The sequence below is a fragment of the Centruroides vittatus genome, unplaced genomic scaffold (genome assembly GCF_030686945.1).
Source record: "Centruroides vittatus isolate TY-2023 unplaced genomic scaffold, ASM3068694v2 contig_3158, whole genome shotgun sequence".
Lineage (NCBI taxonomy): Eukaryota > Metazoa > Arthropoda > Arachnida > Scorpiones > Buthidae > Centruroides > Centruroides vittatus.
The window spans coordinates 51,571-79,356 of record NW_027122034.1 but is presented as its reverse complement, the minus strand read 5'-3'; the positions used below and the strand labels follow the sequence as shown (position 1 = coordinate 79,356).

At 27.7% G+C, this 27,786-nt stretch overlaps 1 protein-coding gene across 1 annotated transcript in view; it reads right to left on the bottom strand.

Annotated features, from left to right (window-relative positions):
• Positions 1-981: 981 nt before the first annotated feature.
• LOC136973381 (collagen alpha chain CG42342-like) overlaps positions 982-27,786 on the bottom strand; it is a 72,217-nt gene continuing 45,412 nt past the window's right edge. Inside the window, exons 18-29 of the mRNA XM_067268103.1 lie at positions 25,342-25,374; positions 25,189-25,260; positions 24,760-24,804; positions 19,407-19,469; positions 18,739-18,765; positions 16,600-16,653; positions 16,139-16,165; positions 16,022-16,057; positions 7,030-7,083; positions 6,136-6,222; positions 4,715-4,806; positions 982-1,669 (exon numbers count right to left, since the gene is read on the bottom strand). Of these exons, the coding sequence (XP_067124204.1) occupies positions 4,762-4,806; positions 6,136-6,222; positions 7,030-7,083; positions 16,022-16,057; positions 16,139-16,165; positions 16,600-16,653; positions 18,739-18,765; positions 19,407-19,469; positions 24,760-24,804; positions 25,189-25,260; positions 25,342-25,374 (543 nt within the window). The 3' untranslated portion in view covers positions 982-1,669; positions 4,715-4,761. The remainder of the gene's footprint in view (positions 1,670-4,714; positions 4,807-6,135; positions 6,223-7,029; positions 7,084-16,021; positions 16,058-16,138; positions 16,166-16,599; positions 16,654-18,738; positions 18,766-19,406; positions 19,470-24,759; positions 24,805-25,188; positions 25,261-25,341; positions 25,375-27,786) is intronic.

The window sequence follows — 27,786 nt, the reverse complement described above, 5'->3', positions numbered from 1 at the left end:
TTTGATATAAACGTGTCGAGTATACATTTCATCTTATTGACAGTCACTTTATCTTAAACACAGCCTGTCTAACTAACTGTCCTCGTTTACATTATAAACTTTGTATATTATTTAAATATATCCAAAATATATATCCGTAACCAATATAAAATGTTCAAGTCGATTGACCTCTACCTAAAACCTGTTCGCATTGAATGATCAATGTTGATGACTTGTATGTTTATTCAGAGACCAGGGATTCTTGATGCTTGACTTTTTTTATACATCCAGGAAAAATATTTCACTGGAAGTTATTCTATGTAGTTTATTCACCGGATACCAGATAAAGACGTGTTTAGAAATCGCTAAATTAGCAATAAATGAACTTGGGGGAAAAATAATAATAATTTCCCAAAATTATAACGAAATATATTTGGTAATTATATTTAAATTACAATACGCTGAAGAGTTTGCTATTCCGACGATACGGTGAAAACTAGTAGCAATATTCTTTTACTATGTCTCTACAAGTATACAACAAAAAAAAAAAAAAAAAAATTGTTCAGTTTTTATTCAGTAAAAATACATTTAAAAATTAATAGAAATGTTTTTAGCCTTGACACATCTACAACAAACGTGAAGGAAATGGGCGGGAAATGTAAAGGTCACCCAGTTGGCTGAACAAAATGTAAACACGATTCCGTATTCTGGATTCAGGTTTAAACAAAAGTAAAAATGCACTTGTTACTTTTACACGCTCTGTGCTTAGACTAATGGCTCGTAGTCCATCTCCACCTATCCTGTTTTTTGTATCGAAAATATATTTCGGAAAAAAGGACATAATTAATATTGTTTAATAGGTAGTAATTATGATTTTTTGAAGAGTTATTGCGGCCGTACGCAGCTACTCTTCCGTTTCTTGGGTGGAGCGGTACAAAGATTACTCCGGAGGAAGGGAAAATAATAAAATGATCGGTAAAATAAACAACAAATTAACACACGGAGGTATAAAGCAGGTTTATTTGGATGCTATGCAATCAAAAACGGAGATGAAACATCCACAACAATGATTAAACACCACATCCGTCATCAACGAAACGTCATTGCATATTTTAAATAATCAACCGAAATTTTAGAAAAGAAGAAAAAAAAACCAACATATTTTTTTTTACTTTCCACCAATTTTTTTTTCTCTAGATCTATAAAAACGTTTAAGCATGACAATCATCGCATATGTCGTTGATGAATTCACCAATCGTAACATGTTCCATCGAAGTCCGAATGGGTGTTGAACTACCTGCTCCCTTCACTAGTCACACACACATAATGCACACAAGCTGCAAACATTAATGAAGAGAATATATACATTACACACAAATAAACTGTACGTACATACATACACTGGTCATACTGTACGTACATATATCAGTCACAGCTGTGATTCGATTCGAATGTTAGGTCCTATTAATCGGCCAGGCTGTAGTTAACAAAACAGTAGTAAGGAAATAGTCTGTTTCCTAACAAGTTTTTTTTCTGTTTGGTTGTAATTGTTTTTTTTCCCTCTCTTAAGATCAAAATTTCAGACTTTTCGGACATAAGTCCACTCAGATCCCGTTCCCAATTCCCAACACAGTCTGGCTAAAACAATACTTTGTACATACTTCCGTCAAGATGACTTGGCAAGGAATTCCTAGTTATAAGGGAAAAATGAATGCAATAATTAAAATATGATTTAAAGTATTTTATTAATGATATAATAGAATAAATGAATGATTTTGGTGCTTCTAATTGCTATCTACACGAATTAATCTATGCATTTACATCATATTCACGTATTTAATTGACAGTAATGCAAAACTTAGTAGAATTTTCTTGAATTATTTTATATGCAGTCTTATTCAGAACCTAGTAAAGATTGCGCTTGATAATATAAAATAATACTTCTTAATTAAGAGAATTGGAAATTCTTGTAAAGCTAATTTACGATTATTTACTAAGTTAATTATACACAAAATTTCGTCAACAAATTTGAAACTCCTTAATTTACAAATGCATAAGATTAGCAGAACGTGTAACTAGTTTACACAGTTTTAATTTATTCGATAAAATAAACAAAGTTAATATAGAATTATTGACAGAGATGTCGTAAAGATTACATTTTGTATCATTTAATTAAAGTTTTAATTGAATATAAAACGATAATTAGTAAGGATATCCATATTTGATGATCAATTATTATACAGTTTAGTAGAAATTCAGCTTTGCTTACATTTTTGCCATATAAAAACACATATTAGCCTAACTTATAGAGGAAAATATTTACATTTTACAATTATTTTGTGAGTAAATTTACATTTTTTTTACTTACGTAATTTTCCAATTTTCCATATCCAATTTCTTTTTCTCATCCATATTTAATATTTAAATCGACATCTGCTACTTTCAGATATCATTTCCTCTTTATTATCTTACAGAAACCAACAAAAAAGAATTTTTTTTGTGGTTTCTGTATTTAAAAATATCTTGCAAACCTTCCAGAAGTACATATTTTACGGGATTTTAATAAATTATAAGCCTTTATATTCGTGTCTGTCTTGCTTATTTTATATATTAATATATATTTATATTTGTGCGTAAAGTCTTTTACATGACAGAGATTATATAACTAATTATAATCGGATAAGAATTTAGTAATGAAATATGAGAATAAAATATTCTAAGTTAAAATTAATGAAACCGACTTACATAACTAACTAAAGTAAACCAATTAGAGTAAAGACTTATTAAAATGGGAGAATTCGTTAGCGTGTAAAAGAAAGTTTACAAATGTAAATATATAACTTGAACTTTAAGCCAATAAAATTAACGATTTCTAAAAGACAGAACAAACTTCCGTGATTCTCGTCCTTCACTGTATACAGAAACCATGCAGAGTTTATATGTCACAGCACAGATGTTGTACCAGCTGGTGTTTATTCAGTGTTAAAACAAAAATGTTTTCATTAATTGGCGCTATATAATAATAAAATAACAGAAAAAAAATCACAAAAAACATGCGATATCCGATATAGTTCTAACAATAATAATAATAATAAAAAAGAAATAGGAAGATAACCTCGGCCTTGAAGTGTAAGTTTGTGAAAGTAATGATTGTTGAATCGTGAGGAAGTCCCGGGAAGTATCTATGCGGTGGAATAATGCCTTTCTTTCATGATATGATTGTGCAATTAAAATTCGGCATTATTATTATTTTTTATAGAGTTATATGCAACCTATTTTCTTAGTATGCAGGTGTTAATTTCACCTGACTACTAACAAACACGTAAATTGCTAGCAGGAATAATCTTACCCGCGATTAGATGCAAATATAAGAAGATTAAGGATTTCATTCGAATTTGGGACTTGGGAAATTACCCTTTAAAATAATTACTTTCACTACAACATCAATAGAAAGACTTTAACGGGAGTTATCTACCAACATGCAACCGGAAAATGCCATTGTCCCTTTCTTAACTCGTCGTGACTCTTTAAAAAGTGGTTTGAAAACGACGTGACTTCTTTTATTATGACGGATGTGTTCCAAATTTAAAGATTATTGCGTAAACTAGAAAGCAGTTACAATTGAAATATTTAAACAAAATGTAAATATTCTTTCTAACTGGTTACAAAATTTGTAAATTGACAAGCTAAAATATGTGTGAACGGTTATCTAATTTGGCTTAATTACATTAATTTGATTATATAATTGACGTGTTGTATTATTATTAACGATATTACGACATCAGAAGTAGAAAAATAGGTTAATAAGCGTAATCTATTTTTCTTTTAAGAGCGTAGATTTTACAGTAAGGATTGGAGTGTGATAAATTGTTTCTGTTTTGCAGATGTTTGCAACGTTAAATAAAACAAAGGATTCAGAAAATAGAAAAATTATTGCGGAATTTTTTAATGGTAAAACATTAATGAAGTTATTATTAAATGCAGTTTATGTCTTGAATTAAAATTTCAAAAAATCTTAAATCTTTACTGCAATAAACTGCAACAATGCGGGCGTGTTTTTTTAATGAGTACTTTTTTTTATTATGAATAATCCTATCTCTCTCTCTCTAAAACTTTTTCTATCAACGTTTCTATTTTCCTTCAATGTTAAATCATATTCTGTCATTTTGCTATCACGCGGGTGGTCCAACCTACACACAGTAGTTGGATTTTAAGCATACAAATTGGCGTTTTAACTATACAGATGTAGAGTATACCATTTTCAATTTTTTATTTTAAAAAAATGCATATTTTAATTATTTTAAAAATAATTAAAAGAACAATTATTTATTTCAAGAATTAAAAAAATGCTAGAGGCTTTTCTTTTGACAGATGGTATTCGTGTTTATTAGACCGAAATCATGTGACTGGAAAGCTTCAATAAATGCTTTATATAATGAAATATTATTAAATTATTCCCATAAAAAAAAAAAATACAGTTAGAAAAAAGCTAACTGTGTTTCCTGTTAAAAAATTCCCTCTCTTTCATTAACAAAATTCATTTGTACATTTCATTTTCCTTATTTCACTACTGAATATGAGGTTGCATTAACTGACAATACACATAACTAATACTTTCTTATTATAAGGAAAATTCAGTATATCTTTCAATTGTTCTGGAAAATTTATAATAACTGTCATCAAAAAAAAAAAAAAAAAAAAAAAAACAACTTATATATCATTTAATAAAACTTACTATTCCATTCTTATGGCAGTGTAAAATGTCTTTCCATTGTTCACAGTTTAAGGATCTGGTGTTGATGATGGAGGGATTGGTGGGATGGGACCCTGAAAAAAAACCTTCATTTTACCATAACTTTTTATAATTTTATGAAATATAAATGATAGTATTAGCACAATTAAAGGAATTAAAATAATCCATAACAATGATTTATTCTATTTTCATTTTTATTTGGATAAATCAAGACATTTGAATTCATATTTATAAAATATTTGCATATGATGACTTGATAAGAATGATGCTTATAGATTTATGTTTGTTGATCAAAATTACAAGATTAAAACATGATTCTACTATAGCAGCGGTAGACAACCTTTCCGACCTCAAGGACCACTAAACTCGCAATTTTGAATCCCACAGACCACTATCGTAAATTTTTTTAAATGATGCAAAATCTGTAGAATAATGATCATAAAAGTTCAATTTTACTATATTAATATGAAACTCGCCTGTTTAATTATAACAAATTAACGCAAGCCTAAAATTCATTGCTGCTTGTTTGAAACAAGTTTATGGATTCTTGGCGCTTTTCCACGAAGGACAACAATTTCACTCGCAATATTGTTTATTGTTCATTATTTATTGAGAGCAGTTGCTTCGTATTTGGTTTTAGATTCGAATAAAAAACCCCCCCAATAAGTGAAAAAAGTAACTAAGCATTTTGCATTTCTTTCGTAATACTTCACGTAACTTTCTGTTGATCGATGTCCAAATTTCTCCACGGACCACCCAAATTTTCTCGCGGACCATCAATGGTCCGTGGACCACCGGTTGCCGACCGTCGTACTATAGCATCTCCTCCAAAAAATTTCAAAAATAAATTGATCCAAACCCTTGTAACTTTAATTCATTTACTTATTTGTATTGCATTAAAGTTATAGTTCTCTGGATTGATTATTTTGGAAATTTTTGGGCAAGATGTTATTACCATGATTAAACTTATTCTGTTATGAAAGAAATCTAGAATTATAATAAAAGATATATCTTATTACATAAAAAATTTGTAGTAGTAAAAATAGTTCATTGGACTGGAAGATATTAATAGATAATAGAGTATGGAATTTAAATTGTTTTATTGTAATTATTAATAGAATTTTTACATAAAATATCAAATAATATAACTTATAAATCTGAAAAGAAAGATATTATTATTAGTGAAAAGTAATACCTGAATTACAAATAAATTTTAATTAAATTTTTAAAAAATTTGATTTTTTTTTGATAATTATGTAGCTTAGAAGAATAGCATTAATATTTTTGTTGGTTATATGTAATGAGGAAAATATTATATGTAAAATAAAATATTTCTTTTCAAGTATTTATTTGCTATCAAAATTTGATTAAATACAGTTTGTAATAATTAATAAACTATTTACCACACCACTTGGAGGTCTCCAACCACAGCCTGGTAGAGGTAGTCCATCAGGACCAAGAGGACATGGTGCGTCTAATCCTGGAACTCCCTGTTACAGTTTATTAATGTTATTTCATTTAAAAACTACATATATGTACAAAAATACATATGTATTATAAAGAAAAGATTAAAGATTTAAACTAAAATAGCATCCAAACTCTAAAAAGAAAAAGACAGATCAGAAAGTAAGTCATCTGGAAAAGCAATACACGTGCAAACTATGCATGCAAGGATATACTGCATATTATTTAGAAAAGGCAAATAATGCTGAATAGAAATAAAAAAATAAAAAAGCATGCATGGCAGACATATCAACTGTCATGAGGAAATTTAATTCTTTCTTGCCAGTATAATTTCTACAGAGATAATAATAGTATTATGCTACTAAGGCTTAGATATAGCGCTACAGAAGGCATGCCAGCCTACTTGAACAGTTAGGTAGCATGGGGGTTCATGTAGCGGCACACTGAAACACACAAGCACATTAAACAACAAAGAAATGCCAATTTCAGTTCCAGATATTCCAGAATTGAAACCAAACTTTTATTTACAATCTTTATGTCAAACAAAAAATTTTTTATTGCACTGGTTTCAAGTCTGTATGATTGAAACTTCTGTAGCAAATACTAAATTCTACAAGTCACAAGGCAAAGGCTGCACAAGGACTCATGCACATCAATGAGTTATTTGCAGCTATCATTCTATCCCCCTTTTAATTCAGAAAACATTAAATAATGTTTGAAAGATAATGCTTTGATAATAATTTATTTCAGCTCTGATTTGCTAGTTAGTAGAAAAGAGGGAAATACAAGGGACACATTATGGAATTAGACATGTAAAAGAAAGCATGTCACACCTGATCACCCTTGTCTCCCTTCTCTCCCCGCTTCCCTTGTTTACCACGTGGTCCCTGGAAATGATAATATTGATGTAGATAATTCATTCATTTTCTGTTTTCTTACGAATACATTTTTATATAGTGTTTTTCCCCTTTATCTATTATTGAAATATATTTTTATTTTATTTATTATGATTATTAAGATCTTATTTTTAATTCTTATTTTCAGAAATAATTGCTATAAACTTATAAAATTCCTATTTTTTTGTCACTATATCCTTAATAATGTTTAAAATTTATTTTATGAATTAATTATAATACACATTTCAGACATGATCCCATGCTACCTCCTGGTAACTGTTTGATCACAATTCCTGATTGGTGAGTCCATGACAATTAATTTCGTCTGCCAGCTAAAATAACTTACCAGTGACACTGTAGAAATGGTTTAATACTTAACATTCAAAAATTCCCAAAAATTATAACAATAAGATACTAAAATAAATAGATATTATTAAAATTTCTAAATTTATTTTTCTCTCTCTTTCCTTTATTATAGCCACACACTTAAAATGGAGGTTCTTTTCATTTAAATTGTACTATAAACCGAATTTCAGTATAATTTATAATAAGAACTTACAAAAATTAAAATACAAAATATGTAAAAATTTCAACAATTATGAAATACAATTTATAAATTTTTTGTATACATTATCTTTTAAAAATTAATAATTAAAGACTATGGAATTTAAAAGGAAATAACAGTAAAATTCAATATTAATTCCTACTGTTGAAGTTAAAATTTAATTTTTAATGAAATTTTTATTTTTTACAGCAATATATTCATCTTTATTTCAACTTTTCATACATTCTTTAGCTGACTGTTGTGATTCTGACTACTATTTATCTTATTTGGCATAAATTTTGAATAATTAATAATATATACATTAAAAATAAATGTAATGCAATAGATCAGGGGTGGGCGAGCAAGAGTTCAGTGGGAGCCGAAACGTAGGTTTTGCAAAATGCACGGGAGCCGCAATTCTGTACTGTTGTGGCGAATAGTATGGTAAGGCGTGTGATTTTATTATATAATATAAAACAAATATTGAATTTTTTTAATAAACATATTTTCACAAAATTATAAAAATAAAACTGTAATAATAATAATAATAATAAAAAAGAGAAATTAACACTTTCAGCAAGAGCCGCATTTGCCCACGTCTGCAATAGATAAACATTATTGATGTGAAAATGTTACATTGATCGACTGATTAAAATTTATTTTGTGATTTAGCAATAAGCCAAAATTCATGAATTTATTAAATTTAATGATGAGATTAAAGCTCTGTTGTATGTTTGAAATTTTCACCTTAACAACTTTATACAGTTTAATGTTAACTAAGTTATGTGATTTTTTTAAGAAATGCTGGATAATTTTCAATATAAAATTTGAATATCTTTGAACATAAATTTGTATTTATTAACTGAATCTATAAAATATATATATATATATATATATAAAATCAAATAACTCATTTATGTTTAGAACACTTTTTAAGATCAGATATTCAGTAAATAAAATTTATTAAATTTAAAATTTTAATAATAATATTATCGAATACCCGATCGTAAGCCTTTATAATGTAATATATAAGTAAGTAATATAAATATAATTTTGAAAAAATAATGGAAAGTTCTGCAATTTTTTAAATTGAAATATGGTTTTGGTTTGGTTAATTTCTGATTTCTTTTATTCTAAAATTAACAGCTAATGTTTTATACAAAAATATCAAATGGCAAATAGATGAGGTGCATATAATTATATCTGAAACATTAAGAGTATTACAGTATTCATTAATGTACAAAATTTAAGCGTAACGTGTAATTAAGCATAATTAAGAAATGAATTACTACTCGTTTCTGCATGTTTCAAAAAATTAAATCGATAAAATATATTTTTGAATACTGTGCTAATAAATTATTAAATATACTAGCAAACAAGCTTACCTAAATAGATGGAAAAATGATTTCAAAATACAGAAATTACATTATGAGGAAAAAGAATGCTAATAAGTGTAATTTTGTCTATTATATCTCGTAATACACATTTTTATTGTGCATTTAATTAATAAGAATGTACTGTAATCTAATTAATAGGCAACAAATTGTACTATTAAAATCCTGTAGCTCTAAGTTTCTAAAGATTTTTGGAAAGATGACAGTTTGCAATGTTTTTTCCTAGTGCATCTCGGACACAATTTATTAGATTTGTGCCCAGAAATCTTCCCGACCACTTCATATTCTGAATATTTCTTGAAAAAAATCATTTACAAATTGTATCCTAATGTGACTGTGTATGAACACAAATTCCAGATTGATTTATGTAAAAACTTATAATGCGAGTTTCAAGAATCTCATTTCTGTATTTTTAAAAATTTATGTTAACATCATTAAAAATTTGTAACTCTCTACACATATTTGGTATAATATCTTTCCATATAATCATACAAAATCTCCCTAATCATCATTTTTTTTTAACAGAAATATTGATTATACTGATTGTTCTTGTCTATATCAATGATGAGCGATCTTTTCTAGATGCAGACTGCACAGGAACTTCGTACGCTTACAATGGGCTGCATATATTTTTTCTTTTGGAGATGCAGGCTTTAAGTACCAACATATTCTGTAACCACTAGGTACTAAAATAATATAAGCTAATGATAAGCAAACTAGTAACACATTAAAAATACATCATCATATCTCCATGTCTAATCACAGGAACAAGCAATTTTCCTTTACAGAAACAACCTATTATGAAGCAAAGCCTGTAATAAGAATGTAGACATTTTAGTTTCATCCATGCATTTTTAATGTATAATACTGTCATCCATTTTAATTTGAAAATAGTAATATATAATTTGAATTTTAGCTTAAATATGGTTGCATAATGGCATGAACAGAAAACAGGAAAATAAAATTACATTGGCCAAATACCTGGGGCCATATATTAGGACCATGCAGGCCACATGTGGCCTGAGAGCTGTGGGTTGCTCATGACTGCAATAAGAATTGTTGTTTGAACTAAAATATAACTCGTTTGTAAAAGAAATATATTCTAATAAATCACACTGTAAACCTATTGTCTGGGACACTGGATTTTGTTCGTTTTTAATGGACATTTGAATTTTTATTTTTCTTTGATTATGTTCTATCAATGAAACAACAAGGTTCAACTGAAGCAGGACTCAGGAAGAGCTTGAAAGTGTTTGTGCAGTGTACATATTACAGACACCAGACAATAGGTTTATTAGTGCAATTTATTTGTCATCTGGTGTGAGTGCTCTTTTTTGAAATATATTCTACTTGTCTAATACTCATAATCTTATATTAAATGATCTTTTCTATGACTAAATGTAAAAAGAAAGGAAAATTCTTGGCTTTCTTGGAAATGGACAACTATCACCAAGCCTTTATGTAGAATCTCTTGAAATCTTCCTGTTGCTGTTGATAGTTTATATAAGAAAGATTATGGAAAAACAAAATGTTGGCTTTCAATCATCCTCTTGTAATGAGCAGTTAATACCAAATAATCACCATAAATAATTGTGACTCTAGGAAGATCTTAAATTAGTTTCCAACTTAATATTTCAAATTATTAAAATCATTCTTAAAGTTCGAATGCAGACTGAAAAACATTTCAATTTTTTTGAGACTTTGCGGTCAGAAGGCCAAGATAGTTAAGGTGTCAGCCTGCTGCTGTAGGGGACCTGGGATTGAAACGAGGAAAGTTACTCTCAGGAATTTTTCATCGGCAGTCATTCTGTTGGAAGCACTTTGTTAGTGATAACTACTTCACCCTGATTGCTGTCGTCACTCAAATCTATTACTTCGGGAAATCTGTTTTCTGTAGCGGCATTCGATCCAGACGGTATAAATCTCACCGTTCCTCCACAATGAAGTGATTATTGAACAATGCAATACCAATGCAATACCCGATGTTTATATGCCCGGGCAACATCGTTCTGGCGGTCTGGAGGGGGATGACACTTAGTTCTCAACCTGAAGAAGGCCTTGGTGGAGGCCGAAAACATTAGTTGCTTCTCTGTCCAATACAACACCGTTAAAAGGTTTTCATTGGTGACTTTGTGTTACTCACTACAGTGTTAATAGTAAAAGACGTTTATTTTAAGAACAAAAAACTTACAAAATTTTATGGAAACTTTTTAAATGACAATAATAAAAATCATAGAGACCTTAAATTCTGGAAAAACAAAAAATAAGCATTGCCTCGTCGAAACATTTTTGGAATAATCTTGCCTTCGGAAAATAAGAATGATAAATTTTAAGTTTTAAATTTAGAAATACAAATAAAAAATATTTCATTTGATTGCAATATCTCTGTTACTATGGTTAAGTTTTGTTTAAATTCAAAACAGTCAAAGTATCACTAATATTGTATATAAATTTTTAAACAAATTATATTGCATTTTATAAATAAAATAATAACATAACTACACTATAGATTAACTTACTATTTCTTTAATTTAAAGAATTATATAAACTTGAAATTTATAAATTATATCAATTTTTGATTATAACTTTTTAAGTTCTAATCTTATGGTTGGCAATTATTTAAATTTCATTATCGTTATTCATTTAATTTCATCTATTCAGAAATAAGCTGAACATATATTAATAGAACAATATAAGCTTAGCTTATTTAAAAATCTTGCTCGTCAGATACAGAAAACCAATTTTTTATGAGAATTGTTTACATTGAATATTACTTAATGCAGCAACTGAATAAATCTTGTATTTATGATATTTAAGGTTTAAACATTTGTCATTCATGATTCAGCGAAATTATTCAAAAATATTTCATGATATTTTCTGTATTTTTCTACTCTAATTATGGAATTTTATGTTTAGATAATACACAAATTATTTTTGTTATAAAATTTGCCTTATAAAAATAAAGTCTTTTTACAAAATGAAAGTTTCATTTACAATTCTAAATATAAAATAGAAAGTAAAGAAAAAACATTTATTTAATTTTAAATAAAGAATATTTTATGATTGTTACACTTACATTAACTTATATGTATTTCATAAAAACAAATGTTAATAACTAGGGTTGCCATACGTCCTCAGTTTTGCAGACACGTCCTCATTTCACGAGTAAATCTGAGCATCTGCAAACAATTTTGGAAATTTGTAGATCTGTCCGCAATTTTATAAGTCAAGACAAAATTAACACTCTGTCAGTGACATCATGTGGTAACCACGTAAGATTTGGTATTCTAACTTGACACTCAAAACAGAATCTACAGTCTTTGGAAAACTACTAAGATTCATAAGAACAAACAACACATTAAAGCACATTCGCATGTTCTTCTCTTTTATATAAGTTGGTTAATCTATCTATTACATCAACTTCTGCTTGTAGCAAACTGTGTTCGGCTTCTGCTTCTGTCTTTCTTTAATATTGAAGTGTGTGTATTGTGTTCCATCATGTGAGAAGTATTCAATATATTGTTATCTGCCTTAATCTGTAGTATCTTTAAAATTAAACCTGTAGATTCAGCTGGTATGTAAAAGCATGTATTAATATTATTATAAAAATACTAATGTTGAAATTGTTCGAATAAAATAAATAGTTTTCTGCTAATAATTTTCTTATGTTATGTAGGACAAACGCATGTTTTTTTTTTTTCCAGATTCATTTTAAAATGCCAAAAAGAAAGTGTCAATTTTCAGGTGAGCTGCAGAAAAGATTTCAGTCTTTTCATCAAGGTAGAGAGGAATGGGAAGCAGAGTGTATGACATGTACTCCAAGCACTTATGTTTCAGTGGCTAACCATGGTGCTAAAGATTTAGAGATCCTCATCAATTCAGAAAAACATTCTAGAAATGTAAGAGTAGTAAATTCATCAGAGAAGTAACAATATATTCTATCAAGCCTAATATAGAAATGGATGATAAAGTCAGTGCTGCAGAGAGTACCCTTGTGATTAAAGAGTTGGAAAGTGATGGCCATGAAGACAAAGTTAAAGTGTTCTACAATAATGTGCAAGCACTTTATGAAGGTTGCTTGAAATATTTCAAGATGTGGACCCAACCACTGAGTGAATTTTCATGTTTCAAGTGGCTTTATTTTGATGACATGTTGTGGGAAAATATAAAGCTTCCATCAGATTTTTGACTGACAAAGGTGTGCACACAGATGATTCAAAGTGCTACGATCAGTACTGCAATATGGATAAATTTGCATCCACCTATAAAACTCAAGTGCCATCGCAAAAAAAAGTGGTGTGACTATATTGAAAACTGTAATAGTAGTGAAATGTACTCTGAAATTGTGAAGATAGCACAGTTCTTCTTTGCTATTCCAGCACACAATGCTTTGGTAGAAAGACTATTTTCTTTAATCCACCCCAAAAAGACCGATGAGCAAAATGGTCTTAGTGTGGATTCAGTCAAGTCAATTTCACTTGTAAAATTTAATTTTAAACATTTCACGTGCAGGCAATTTTATGGATATTTGATGCAAAAGAGACATTCCAAAAAAATCAAGTTATCAGAAAAATATACATGGAACACAATTTAAATGGAATTTAATGTTAGGAGAAGTGTCCTCATTTCATAAGATCAGAATATGGCAACCCTATTAATGACAAAGCTTATTTATGATATGAAATTACAATTGAATTATGTAACAAGATTAATAAAAATTATGTGTGTGTAATTTAAAGATACTTTAAGTAAAGTTTTGTATTTATTATATATTTAATTATTTATTGTAAAAGAATACTAAGTTATTTGTTTATATTAAATGATTTTAATATCTGCTTGCTATATGCAAAATTAATAAAAATATATTTAAAGTAAAATTGCAATAATTTAATGCCGTGTAAAATAATTAGTAAAACAATCTTATAAAAGAAGAAATTATTCTACAAACAGAATAATTTATATGAAAAAGTGAAAGCCTAAATGACTGAAATTATTATTAATTAGAATTGAAGCTAGCTAAAAAAGACAACAGTATATGTAATTCATGCAGGCACTAAGGTTCTTAAATGTGCTGAACTCATCTAAGAATTTGTAAACTTTATATTAAAATATGGTTCATCGTAGCAGTGCAGTTAATTTCATCTTAGTCCTAGTAAATTTGATAGTACCCAAATTTTACACTTTTCACATAATAGAACTCGAGTGAAAGTTTTGGAGCTTTTAGAAATATATAAAGCTGTTACAAGTATTACAGCCATTAATTTCAAGGATTAAAATTCTTTGGATTAGCTTGGAAGACTTTACTTCATAATCATATGGTCTGTGAGATTGCCAAGACACCCAGTCCACCAATCAACAAACTTGCATATTTCAAATTGAGGCATTCCATCTTGTGCAGTTTGAATTTCAAATGTTAAGAACCTGAAGATATCCATTTAATATGAGAAAAAATGTTTTCTAACAGAGTTTTTTTTACCATTTCTGCTGGTTTTTTGTTTTTGTTATGGTAATTTATATAAAGTTAACCAGTGTTTACTAGTTATTATTTGCAGTCATAATTATTTTGATGTAGCAACATCATTGCTTGCAATAAAGTATATAATATCAACTGTGCTGGCAGCACATATTTGCCTATACACGTCTGAGATAATTGTTTAAAATCGAAAACATAGACAATAGGTTGAAGTGAGTAAAGGCAATAGCAACTGGCTTAGTGCAAATTTGACATTGTACAATGATAAAATCTGGCTATTTTATTAATTATTATTTATAATTAATAAATACTCAAGGTTAGAATATATATTTTCTAAATTTTTAAAATAATATCTTGCAAATAAATTAAATATTTATAAAAATTTCTTTATATATGAATTATTTTATATCAGGAAGTAAGATGAAAGAATAATAGTTTTCTCAAACAAGTATTACTTGAAAAGAACTATTATTTTCTTGTGTAAAATATATTATTACTTTTAATTAGGAACTACAATTAGAAATCTATAATTAGGAACAAACAATTTAATGTAAAATTTTATAATAATATTTAATAAATATTTTATGAGATTTATAAATAAGTTATAGTCTTTTAATATGACACTATATTTTTGCGTATGATATTTTGAACAACTGTTTATATCTTATTATTTTGTTATTCCAATATTATGTTACTGTACTTTATTCTCTATTCTGTCAAACTGTATTGTGTTGTAATATCTTATAATGGTATAAAGTTCTTCACTGACCTTTGTTTCTTATAATGTTTATTCTAAATAATCTCTTTACTAAAGTTGGAATCAGTTTTAATAATAAAAATGGAACATCAAAAATTATTTTTTCTATTTTAATAATTTTCTTTATTATATCAGAATAATATTAGTTATCAAATTTTATTAAAAATTCACACACACATATATATATATATATATATATCATATCATATATCATATGTGAATTTGATACATTCAAATTAAAATAGAATCTAAAATTTTAATTTTAAAATAAATCCCTAATAATTTTCAATGTAATCATTATATTTAAAATTATTTAAAAGATATATTTTTAAGTGCAAATTAAGTATATAAGATTTATCATTTTAGATTAATTTAATATGAGTTTGATTGATTATCATGAATTAAAAAAACTAAAATTTATATTTTCATTTTTAAATTGTTTGCTTTGCTATTTTGCTTGTTTCATGTCGATGTTCTGTTTTTGTTTTTATCTTTGAACCTAAGGGTTTTTAGGAGTAATCCTTAGACATTACTAGTATTTTTTTTCCTTTAAATAAATAAATAAATTTTACATTTTTATTGTTAAAGAACCTTCATTTAAATCTGTGGCTCTTAAATAATAATGAACAATTTAAACATCTTATGTGCAAACTAAAATCTTGAATGAGATTAAAAAAACCACACTTTGTGCATGAAGAAATACAAAGAAAAGTGCTGGTACCAAATAAACTGAAACAAATAAGAAAGTTATTTTAACTCACAGGTGGACCAAGATCACCCTTGTCTCCCTTAGAACCCTATAAATAAATTATTAATTTATATTACAGGTAAAATATTCATGTACATAATTTCTATAAGAAGATGGTAACATTAATTACCTGTAAGCCTGGAATACCATCAGTTCCCTAATAGAAAAATTAATTATTTTAAATATTTTTAATTTTATACAATAAGGGTATAATTTTTTAACATAAATCTGTTGTTAACACTTTCATCTTTAACATTGCATAAACTGTAAAGATTAAAATAGATCTTTTAGTTATTTTCTTAAAATTTGACTACTGTATTAGTTCTAGTGCAATTTGAATGAAATTTTTAACGCTCAACAGCAGCAAATTATTGCTCTATCAAGTATAAATAAATAGATAATACTGGTTTCATACTATTAATTAAGCATGTTAACTGTCAATATAAAAATTCAATTTAAAATAAGCAAGAAAAATTGAAATTCTTGTTGTAATAAAAAACTATAGACACACAGCAAAATGTATCAGGTAGGCATGAAAGTGCTAACATTATCTCATCAATATGTATTTATACCGGTAATATCTGAACTTACTGGTAATCCTGGTTCCCCTTTCTCCCCTTTACTACCAGGCTCTCCTCTTTCTCCCTTTAAAAATGAATAATATATTTTGATAACATCTTTTATTATTTTTAATTGCATACAAGACATTTATTTTAAAAACATAAACCTTACAATTTATAAGTGAACAAGCAAATCATAATTCCCTACAGAATTTAAAGATTTAATTTAAAAATTAGTAAAATAATTATTGTAAAAAAGGTTAATATATCAAACATACTACAAATCAGTGTTCTTTTTCTACAAAATCATTGCTGGTACACATATGATTACTAAAATAGTTCTGTTTTAGGAAAAATCTAACAATAATTATAAACAGTGTTTAATATTACTAATTATTTACTTTTTCTTTGTAAATATACACATTTATAATATAGCATTTAGGCCGCGACTCCACTAGCGAAAAAACGACTGTAAAACCCCTCGCCGTAAAAGCTTTTAATCATGTGACCATGATATTTTACATTTGAGAAGGTTGTAAAACCAACGAAAAAGTGAGCTGAGTAGTGTTCAACTTTCAAAGCGAATATGGCCATAAAATGGTACTATCCACCAATCAGAAGTCAGTGAAATCTAGGTCATTGTGACATGGTGCGAAAATGGCAGAAAACGAGCTTTTGTGTACATTTTCTCATGGCTACTAGGAAAAGAACTAGAATAGATCCGGAAAGATTTATCAAAAACATCCGAAAGTATTCGTGTATCTGCGACAAGAGGTATCCCAATCATAATAATGAATGCCTAAAACACGAGATATGGACGGCCAAAGGAAAGTCCTTCATTTAGAGGAATATAGAATAAAAAAGCTAAGCTTATAAGTGCTGTATATTATCTTAATAATACAATAATAAAAGTTAATATATGAAAGTAAAGATATTATTTTTACTACGTTTGTAATTATAGTACAGAAAAAGAACTCGTAGAATATAATCATTGTCTTTATATTGATATATCACGTATACAACCGTAATGGTACCGTTGCGGTAAAAAGCTTCGCTAGCTAAACCTCCACTGCAATCTAGGCGCAAATGCAAATAGGTTACGTGATTAAAAGCTTTTACGGCGAGGGGTTTTACGGCTGTTTTTATGCTGGTGGAGTCGAGGCCTTATAGTAGTTTTCAAGTTTTTTGTATATCTCAGTCTGTACATTCTTTTCTATTTCTTGTTTTGGATTTAGTGTCAGTTGCTAAATGGCATCCTTTTATCAACCATATTTTTACCTTTCCCTTTCAAAACATCATTAGCACTTTTCTGTATCTCATTTCTTGATAAAAACATAGTGGAGACAGACAATTACCAGACAGCATTGTCCATTCATCAAAAGATCACCTTCAATGAATGGGGGTTTTTCCATCCCATTTGCTTTTTAAATTAGCTCCAATTGGTCTAGGGTATTCGTTGTGACCAATAGAGTGGTTCAATTTGTTTCATATGCATATCTGTTCTTTTAGTTAACAAAGTCTACCTGATCAATCATCCCTAAGAGTTCCTATGTGATAAGTTCTCCAAATCAATTTCATGCTCACTTTTGACAATCTTAAAGAGAACAAGAAGCAATCAAATATCTAAGAAATATATTTTATTTTATATGACTTATTAACAACCATAAACCTCAGTCCAATATTGAATTAACTAAAAGTTTAGTTACTAGATTATTTATGGTTACAGCCCATAAACACTCTAGTAATTAGTCTTTGATTAATTTAAAATGAACTTCAACTGTTTATAATGCAAATCTTATAACTAATTTTTAATCTGCTATTAGTTAAATTGCTTTTTTATTTCATATTTTGAATTATGTAATATTGATAAGACAGGAAATAATAATAAGTATAAAATAAATAATCACTAATAAGCTTATTTGATAAGCACACCCTGATTTTTTTTAATGGTTAATATACCTTTATTTGCTTGTTCATTTGTATATAAGGTTGAAATGCTTTAAAAAAATATCCTGTACATTAAGACTTTCTTTAATATTTTTATTTTTCATTACTACCTTCAGATTTTATTGAATTGCACTTTTTTGCAAAAATCATAAAAAATCCATGCAATTAAAGCATCTGGAAAAAAATTGCAAAATAATGGAATAAATTAGCAGTTGGCTCTCACCTTCATACCATCCAATCCTGGGGGACCCTACATTTAAAATAACAAAAATAAAACAGCTTGCTGTACTAGAATTTTCAAAATATTATCTTTAAAACTAATATAGCAGAAGCTTAATTGCAGTTAGTTAGTGAAAGCAAGAAAACTATGTGAAATGTGACAGATAGAAAAGTAAAATGTTAGATAAAGGATAAGGAAAAGTTTTGGGTGTGTGTATGGTTTATTGTTGTGGCATTTCATTCCAATAACCAGCACCAATCATGCTATTCTTGAAAAGGTGATTTCTGTGACAAGATATAAAATAATATATATATATAAAAATAAAATTTTGTAAAAAAATTTTTCATTTCATTCTGTAAAATAAATATAAATTTTAAATAAATACAAACATGCTTATATAATTCATGCACTTTATTAACAAACATGCTTCATAAGAAATTAAAAGTTAGGCAATAACACCTTCACAAGGTATGTTGTCATTTTTGTTTTTTTTTTTTAGATATAAATTAAGTTAAATGCATAATATGTTAATTCAAAAATTAATACAACTTATTTTAATCTAATTATTACAGAATAAGTATATATCAATTTTATAAATAGATTTTCATAAATTAAAAAATAATATATTTTTTAAATTGAATTACAATTTTTTATTTGAATCATTAGTTTACCATTAATCCTGGTTTCCCATCAATACCAGATTTTCCAACATCACCTTTCATTCCAACTGGACCCTATAAACAATGCAATAAATTTAGATCTATTCACTTCATTACAAATGCAATATTTAATAAATACTGTATGTAAATTTTAAGATACATTTTGATTAAGCAGTCTTTTTATATTAGTCATATGGTAATCTCTTTGTCAAATTGTAATATTTGTATTATAAATTTGATTATGAAAGCTAAAGTTTTTGCAGTGGATATGATAGAAAAACTTCATTATTCACACACATTTTTAACTAATTAAAATATATGAAAACTCATATATTCTAAACAATAAACAAATACAGATAAACTATTCAACTAAAATAAAATATATATTATATATACATTTTTATTGAAATATAAAGTATTAAATAGTTAGTTATCAGCATAGCACTATTAATGACCCACATCATTTAACATTTCAGCCTACTCATTTCATAATAATTGGCTTCCCCCACTGAATTTTACACAGGCTGTCAAATTGCACACATGGATATGTTCAGGTAACAAATAAATCAGACTTGTAAGCCAGAAAAAATTTGAAAATTCACCAACAGATAAAATTTTTCTTTAGATTTTTATTGGCACTATCTTTCACTAACAACATACAAAATACAGTCAAACCTGTTTTTATGCGGGGGATAGGGACCGCATAAAAGAAAATGCATTAAAAAAAATCGCGGGAAACTTCACGAGTGGCTATAAAAAATAGTTTTCGCAACACAATTAAAAAAATATTTTTTTTATGCGGTGAATAGGGACCGCATAAAAAAAGTCTCACGTAGAAAATAACTCGAAACCATACGAAATAACTAGGAATTGCTTTTTTAACTCCTTGGGCCTTTTTCTGCAACACCTAATGGGGAAAAAAATCCTCTAAAAATTTTAATTTTTATATTAATTAATTATTTTCACTTAAATATGAATCTAACATTAAAAAGTTAAAAATAATCCTTAAAAAATGATTTTATTTGATAAATATAGCTGCAGGAAGTGTTATTTCATTTAACAAGGCGTGAAATTTCACACCTGCAGTCTAAAGCTGGAGGGGAGCTAACTTACTGCATCTGTTCAAATATAACATAATATTTATGGTTTTTATGCTATTAAAATAAGAGGGGACCGAAATAAACCTATGAAAAAAAAATTTTACTGAATAAAAAATGAAAAAACCTGCTGATGTCATAGAAAACAACCAATAGAGTTTTTAAAAATTTTACAGGAGTCAATTATGTTCCAATTTGATTGAAATTTTCATATACCACACAAAAAAAATCGCACAAAACAAATCACACAGAAAAAGACCGCACAAAAACAGGTTTGACTGTACCTATTTGGACAAAAATAGAAATTTTTTCATATGACGCAACAAAAATAAAATGGCACAACTTACAGCAAAAAACATGAAAATGTGAAAAATGTGAAAAAAAAAAAAAAATAAAAAAACATAAACAGAAACTTAACTTAAATGTATTTCTATAGTCTATACTTAACCTTAAATCTATTAGGACCCAAAGGTTTAGATAGCTAGATTAGAAAAAAAAAATGTCAAGAAAGTTCAAATAAATTGAGGAAAGCGAGGTTGGTAGTACTTCTACTTTCCTTTCTTTTTCTAAAAAGGATCGTACTCTGAGCTTTTCTTACTTTGTCCGTGCTACACCTAGCTCGGACAAAGCTCGTCCATTGGCTTCACTGGTGGGTGATCAGAGTTAAAAAAAATCCTATTTTATTCTTTTAGGCAAAACTAATACTCTCATATGAAACTTTGGGATCTATCAACCAAAATAATACTTTTTTCAACAAAAAATTCATTGGGTTTGTTCATGATGGAGATGGATTCTTAGTCTTCCTTCACGGGCCTTTCCATGTTCCTATCTCACCTCCTTTCTCCATCATGAGCACACCAAATATGACCCCTTTTCCTTGATAATGTCCTGATCCCTTTCCTTTTGGAAGTACTGCATGAAGCCAACCAATACTATAAAAAGCTAGATCTACAAAAGACTAAAAGTAATCAATTTTGGGAGGCCAGAGAGAAAAAAAAAGAAATGGCTTAATCAAGTGCCACAGACTAATGGTTCTACTGTCTCCATGTTCATGGATTTGATGAACAAGGCACTCAACAGCAGAATATAATAGACTTGGATGCAGTTGTCTCAGACATAGCAAAATTTGTTAGGAACATTGCCCTAATAAAGAAGATATTTCGAATATCTCCATAGCTAGCTAGATAGCTGAAGTGATTAAAGTGCTAGCTTACTGCTCTGAGGAAATGGGAAGGCTGAAAAACTTGGGAATTTTTTGGGGAATGAAACCAGATATATTAGGTGCTACCCATCACCATCTGGATATTTCGTTGTGGACTTGGCTGAACTCACAATGGGCCTGAAAAAAGGCTCTCTTAGTGCCCACAGAGCAGAAAGAGTAAAAAATTTAACTCCATAACCAAAAATCACAAGAAGTCAATCTAGTGACTGTAGTGATCATGCTATTGGAATGATCAGCTCTTCATTCATGAAATGCTGATGCAGTAACCTTTGTACTTTGATACCAATATAATAATGTAATTGTGGTATCCAAACAATTTTATTGCTGAAGTGCAGGCATAACAAAGTTTTGAGCATGTCTCTATAATATGTCTCCAGTGGCATTGACAGAATATATCATTGGTCCATATGCAATGTTTTTTCAAAAAAAAAAAAAAAAATATGGTCCAATGATGAAGGATGCCATGAACCCACACAACACTGATTTTTTGGTTTATAAACAAATTCCTTTGCATTAACATATGGGTTTTCTCTAGACCGGTTACAGTAATTGTGAGTGTTCACCATACCATTCAACTAAAAATGGACTTCAATTAGTCTATAAAATTTACCAAAAATTGGTATCATCATCTAAGCTATGAATGACATGGCAAATGATTTCTGTCAAGCATATTCACCAGGAAGAAATTTATGACAGATATCCTATAGAGCTAAAAAATATAATATTCACTGAAAAATTTTCTGCACTGTATTGGTACGACACATCAAATTGCTATGATATCACACACACAATACAGCTGCCTTGAGAATTTTCCATTTGCTGTTCCACTAAAGTGGTTGCAACTTCATCCGTTTTTACCAGTTCCACCAGTTTACAACCCCTTCCGGGTTTCAATTGAAAGTTTTCATTGAAACTAGAAAGTTACAAAAACTGTTTTGTGTATGTGTTCTATTCACTCCCATTATGAAAAGTTCCTTTGAAACAGAATAATTTTTTGAGATTAGTAACAGTCAGAGGACCTTTTTACTAGGACTTTAAATGTTAGAATTCCTTGTGTGCAGAACTGGTATTGTTGTTTCTCTGATAGTAAAGTTTAATGAGTAATGTATGATCAGGTAATGTAAGTAACATGATTTGTAACTAATCCACATCAAAAAAGCTTTGAAATACCTTTACAAACCCATAAAATTGTTATACAACTTATGAAATTTGCAAATTGCAGCAACATTAGCACCAAATTTTTTCCTATTGGAAAATTTTGAAAATAAACTTTTGGACCAAATGCAACCAAATTTGGTTGCATTTGGTCCATTAGTTCTTTTTATGTTTCACATTTAGAATGAAACTGATGTACTGTACAGTAAGCCACTTATGCAGATTAATATGCATCAGTTATATTATGTTTTATGTGGAGGAAAAGATAGCTTTATCTTTATTATGCACAGAAAATAACATACAGAATTTATACTGTATAATATACCAATTTATTTCAGAACAGAATACAAAATATTATATGTAACATTTTTGTTTTATCAAAAATGTTATATATAATATATAAAAATGTTGCATCTTCAAATTTCCTCTGTTTCAATCTGAAAATTCTGTTGCTAGCACCCCTTATTCATTATTCAAAAAAATTTTTTAAATGAGTCACCACTAATCCTGTGATGCTAGGCACTATATATGGTGTATTGATTTTTTATGAAATTGATTTAAATGTTTACACTTCATTCAAATAAATAAATTATGATATGATAATCTTAGCATCTTCCCATTTGGCTGTTATATTCAGCTCGCTTGCAAATTGGGCTAGGGTGGTATTAAACTTTTTATTGTGTGTACACACAATAAATTATGATATAACAGTTTAAAGGTATTTGATGATTAGAAGAGCCTTTTTATATTGTTCCAATATAAAGGACAAGTTAAAATAAACCAATAGAATTAAAGAAATTGCAACAACATTAGGATATAAAACATCCACAATAGAAGGGTTCATCAGGAGTTATGAAGAAAACAAAGATAAAGCTCTAAAAACATCAATAGAATCAATAAATCACAAAAAAATGTTTAGTATACATTATAAATAAGCTGGTAACTTACAAAACCTCCAAAGATAGTATACAAAATAACACCTAATATTTACAACTTACTAAGGAATGATAAAGACCTACTAAGGAATGAGAAAAAATCTGGAGTATACAAAATACCCTATGAAAACCAACAGTAAGGGGTCAAAAAAGATTACATTGAGATTAAACAAAGGAATCTCATCATATGCCTCAAGGAACACAAGTAAAATGTGGAGGAAGGTCATAGAAATACAATTTTAATAGCAATGTCACAAATGGAAGGCTCAGATGTAAAGTGAGATGAAACAAACATTATTAAAACAGTACACTCTCCAACCATTGCTATGGATATAGAAAGAACAGAAATATACAAAATTAAGATTAAAGAACAATGCCTGAATGCTAGGGATACAAACACATTACCTTCAGTTTGGAAATACATCATAGTAAAAAGATTAGGCCATAAAACTTTTGAGTTATGTGTCCACTAGAATCAACTTTGGCTTTACTTTTATGTTATACTTTCTTAATTTTTATTTTTATTTGTTAACCTTATATTTTTCATTTATTTATTTAATTTATGCAATTTTAAATTTGTATTTAGAATAGTTTAAACGTGAAAATTCAAAATGGAATGTTCTATTCTTGAAAGTATTTGATAATTTTATAATATTCATTCCATACATTATTTTCCATGCATAATAAAAATGGAAATATTTTTATCTTTGGCAATTAAATTACTATAGCCATATCTCAAAACTATCAGCTATTATTAAATATAACTAAGTTATTCAAATTTGAAACTGATAAAAAAAAAAACAAAGTAAATGTTTTGTTTTATTTTACAAACTGAATAAAATACATTCATATTAATAAATGAAAACTGTTATATACAAAAATAAATGTAAGTTAAAAGTAAATTATTATTGTATTTTTCCTTTAAATTGTACAATTTTTAGAAAAGATTAACCTACTGGTAATCCCATGGGTCCAGCATCACCTTTTTCTCCTCTTTCTCCCTAGAAAAAAAATAATCAAATTCATATGAAAAACTTCTATTACATTATGCTGATTAATTTATTTTGGCATTGCAATTTTATATTATATTAATAAATAAGGATAAAATCCAATTACAAATAACCATGCAAACAAAAATTTATACTTAAAGTACTGCTATCTGATGAGAAAATTAATAACAACATATTTATTTAATTAGAATCTAAAACTTAGAATATGCATTAATATCTCTTTTTAAATAAATATTTTTCAGGAAAATAATGTAAATTAATACAGTATAACGTAATAACTATTACTTTTAATATCTTTTTAAATAATTAAAATTATAACAAAAATGTTTGTTTGCATCAGTTTGTTTGAATTATGTTCAACTTGTTCAATCTTACTGGTTCTCCTTTCTGACCATCCATTCCTCTATCACCCTTAATACCAGGTGGACCCTGAAGTCCTCGAAATCCCTACAAAAAAGTTTATCTTAATTTATTTTTATAAACATTTAAAAACTAAATGATAGTTTTTAACTAAATATCAATACTTACTGGTGGACCAGGTGGTCCAGGTGGACCAATTACCTGAAAATAATTTATTCAAATTTATAATACATACATAAAATTTTAAGGAAAAATAAATTTTAACATGCATTTCATAAAATATAATTCTAGATTAAAAAAATTAAGACAGAGTAAGTTAAAATGTTGCAAGACTGGGTATATTACTTTATAACATTACACTAGATAATTCTAGATAATGAAACACTAAATAATAATTTTTGTATCTTTTAAGAATTTATAAGCAGTCATCCATTAATTACATGTAAAGTTAAATGACGATAAGTGGTGAAAAATACATCATTATATACAATGAGAAGAAAGGATCAAGGCGTCATCTATATACTTTTTTTTAATGGTATTATGTGGCATACAGATTTATTTTTATAAGCCTATGTATTAGTCACGTGGCTAAACTATCAGAAAATATTTGCAGAATTTTTATAAATCATTTCTTTAATGTTAGAGAGTCCACAAACTGTTGCACATCATGAGGTGATTGTCTAAAGTACATCCCTGTACACAAGAGGAAGAGAGGAAGTCAAAAGTGGCTGAAACACTGTACTATAAATGTATGGATGACTCCTAATTTTAATTCATATCATAGAAGTAAAATTATTGAAATATCAACTTTATATATTTCTACGAAAACTAATACAAAATATAGTTACATTTTGCACTAGTTTTGATATTATAAATTTATTTTATAATATGTTTGTCATAATTTTACTACAGTATACCATTTCTGACTTATATTAAAATACAGATGGGTAATTCATTATTTTGTTTGGAACATCTAAATTTAATTATAGTCTTATTAGTCACTTATTTAATTAATTGAATATTGATTATTATATTCAACTTCCAAATATCCATAATTTCTTCATTGCTTTTATATTTTAGATGGAGTTAAACTTCTTTATTAGTTATAACTTTATATTAGATTAATATACATCAATCGACCATTTTGATTGAGATATATTAATCTAATGAATTTCTGAGTAACTTTTTATTGAATGTAGGTTTAATTCAAAATTCTATGGAAATTCTATTCAAAATTCTGTACTGTATGTTTATTTAAATTTTTTATGTAAAAGTTTGTTCATGTTCACTATGAGAGTTGAATTTCTATTACAAGCAACACAAAATTTTTAAAATTATTTCTTAAGATTTAAGAAATTTTTCATAATAGCTCAATTACTCAGTAGATTCACTATTTACTATTGAATTGAACAAACAAATGTCAACTTTGATTAATTAAGCTACTATACAAAATTTGTAATATTGTATAAATGTAATAGGCTGATTATAGTTTTAATAATTTTTATTTGAAAAATTATTTAAAATATTTTATGATTAAATATTTCAAACTTACTGCAGTGGATTTAAACTAAAGTTGATATTTAAATAATTTTACTTTTGTGATGTGAATTAAAATTAGGAATCATTCATACATGTACAGTACAGTGAGCCGCTTTATTCTTCCTCTCTCCCTCTTGTGCACGAGGATGTATCTTTTGACAATCCCCTCTCTTTTAAAGTATCAATATATATGACATGGCTAATAAACCCCCCACTAACTTGGACTAATAGGAAGGTTTCTAGTTAGAAAGTCCAAGTTAGTGGAGTATTTTCTCTGAGCAGAAAATGAAAAGGTGTGTACAGTACAGTAATTTATTACTATCAGCTCTATGGAAATTTTATTGAGCTTTAGTAGCTTATATTGCTGAATTTATTATTATAGGAAATGAGCTCAAAAAATTTCATGACAGTACAGTTTAAAGCAACGTATAGTTTTTAGTAACTTATCAACTACAGTAAATATAATGCACAGTAAAAATTTCCAATATTGAAAATATTTGTTAATTAAAACTTCTTCACAATAGAAAAATTATAATTAATAAGTAATCATAAATTTTCTATCATCAAAAACTTTTAAATTACTGTACAATTTTTTGAAAAAATTTGTCTGAATCTCCTTTTCTTCAAAGTTTGAGTTGGTGGGGTCTAAGCTGCAGGGGGTTTACTGTATTTTTATTCAGATTATTCTCATAATGTTAATATAACATGTATAACGTTTAGTTTTTCATTTGATAAAAAAATTAGTAATTCAATTTTTTTAGTTTCCTATTGTTCTGTAATAAAAATTCCATAATCAAGAGACCAATTGCAGTTATTCTCCTGATGACTGGCTTAGTTGTTCAAAATGCTAGAAAATCAATTGTTAATTAAATTTGTGTGCTTTAAAATAAAACAGATTTTGGGTTTTAATAAGAATAGTTTATTCATTGCTTTCTAAAGAAATTTTTAAAGAAATTATTGCTAATTTCATTGCTTTTCTAAAGAAATTTTTAAAGAAATTATTGCTAGGGTTAAGACAAAGCATAGAACAAGTGTAACATAATATTCTTAGATAATTTAAAAATATTTATCATT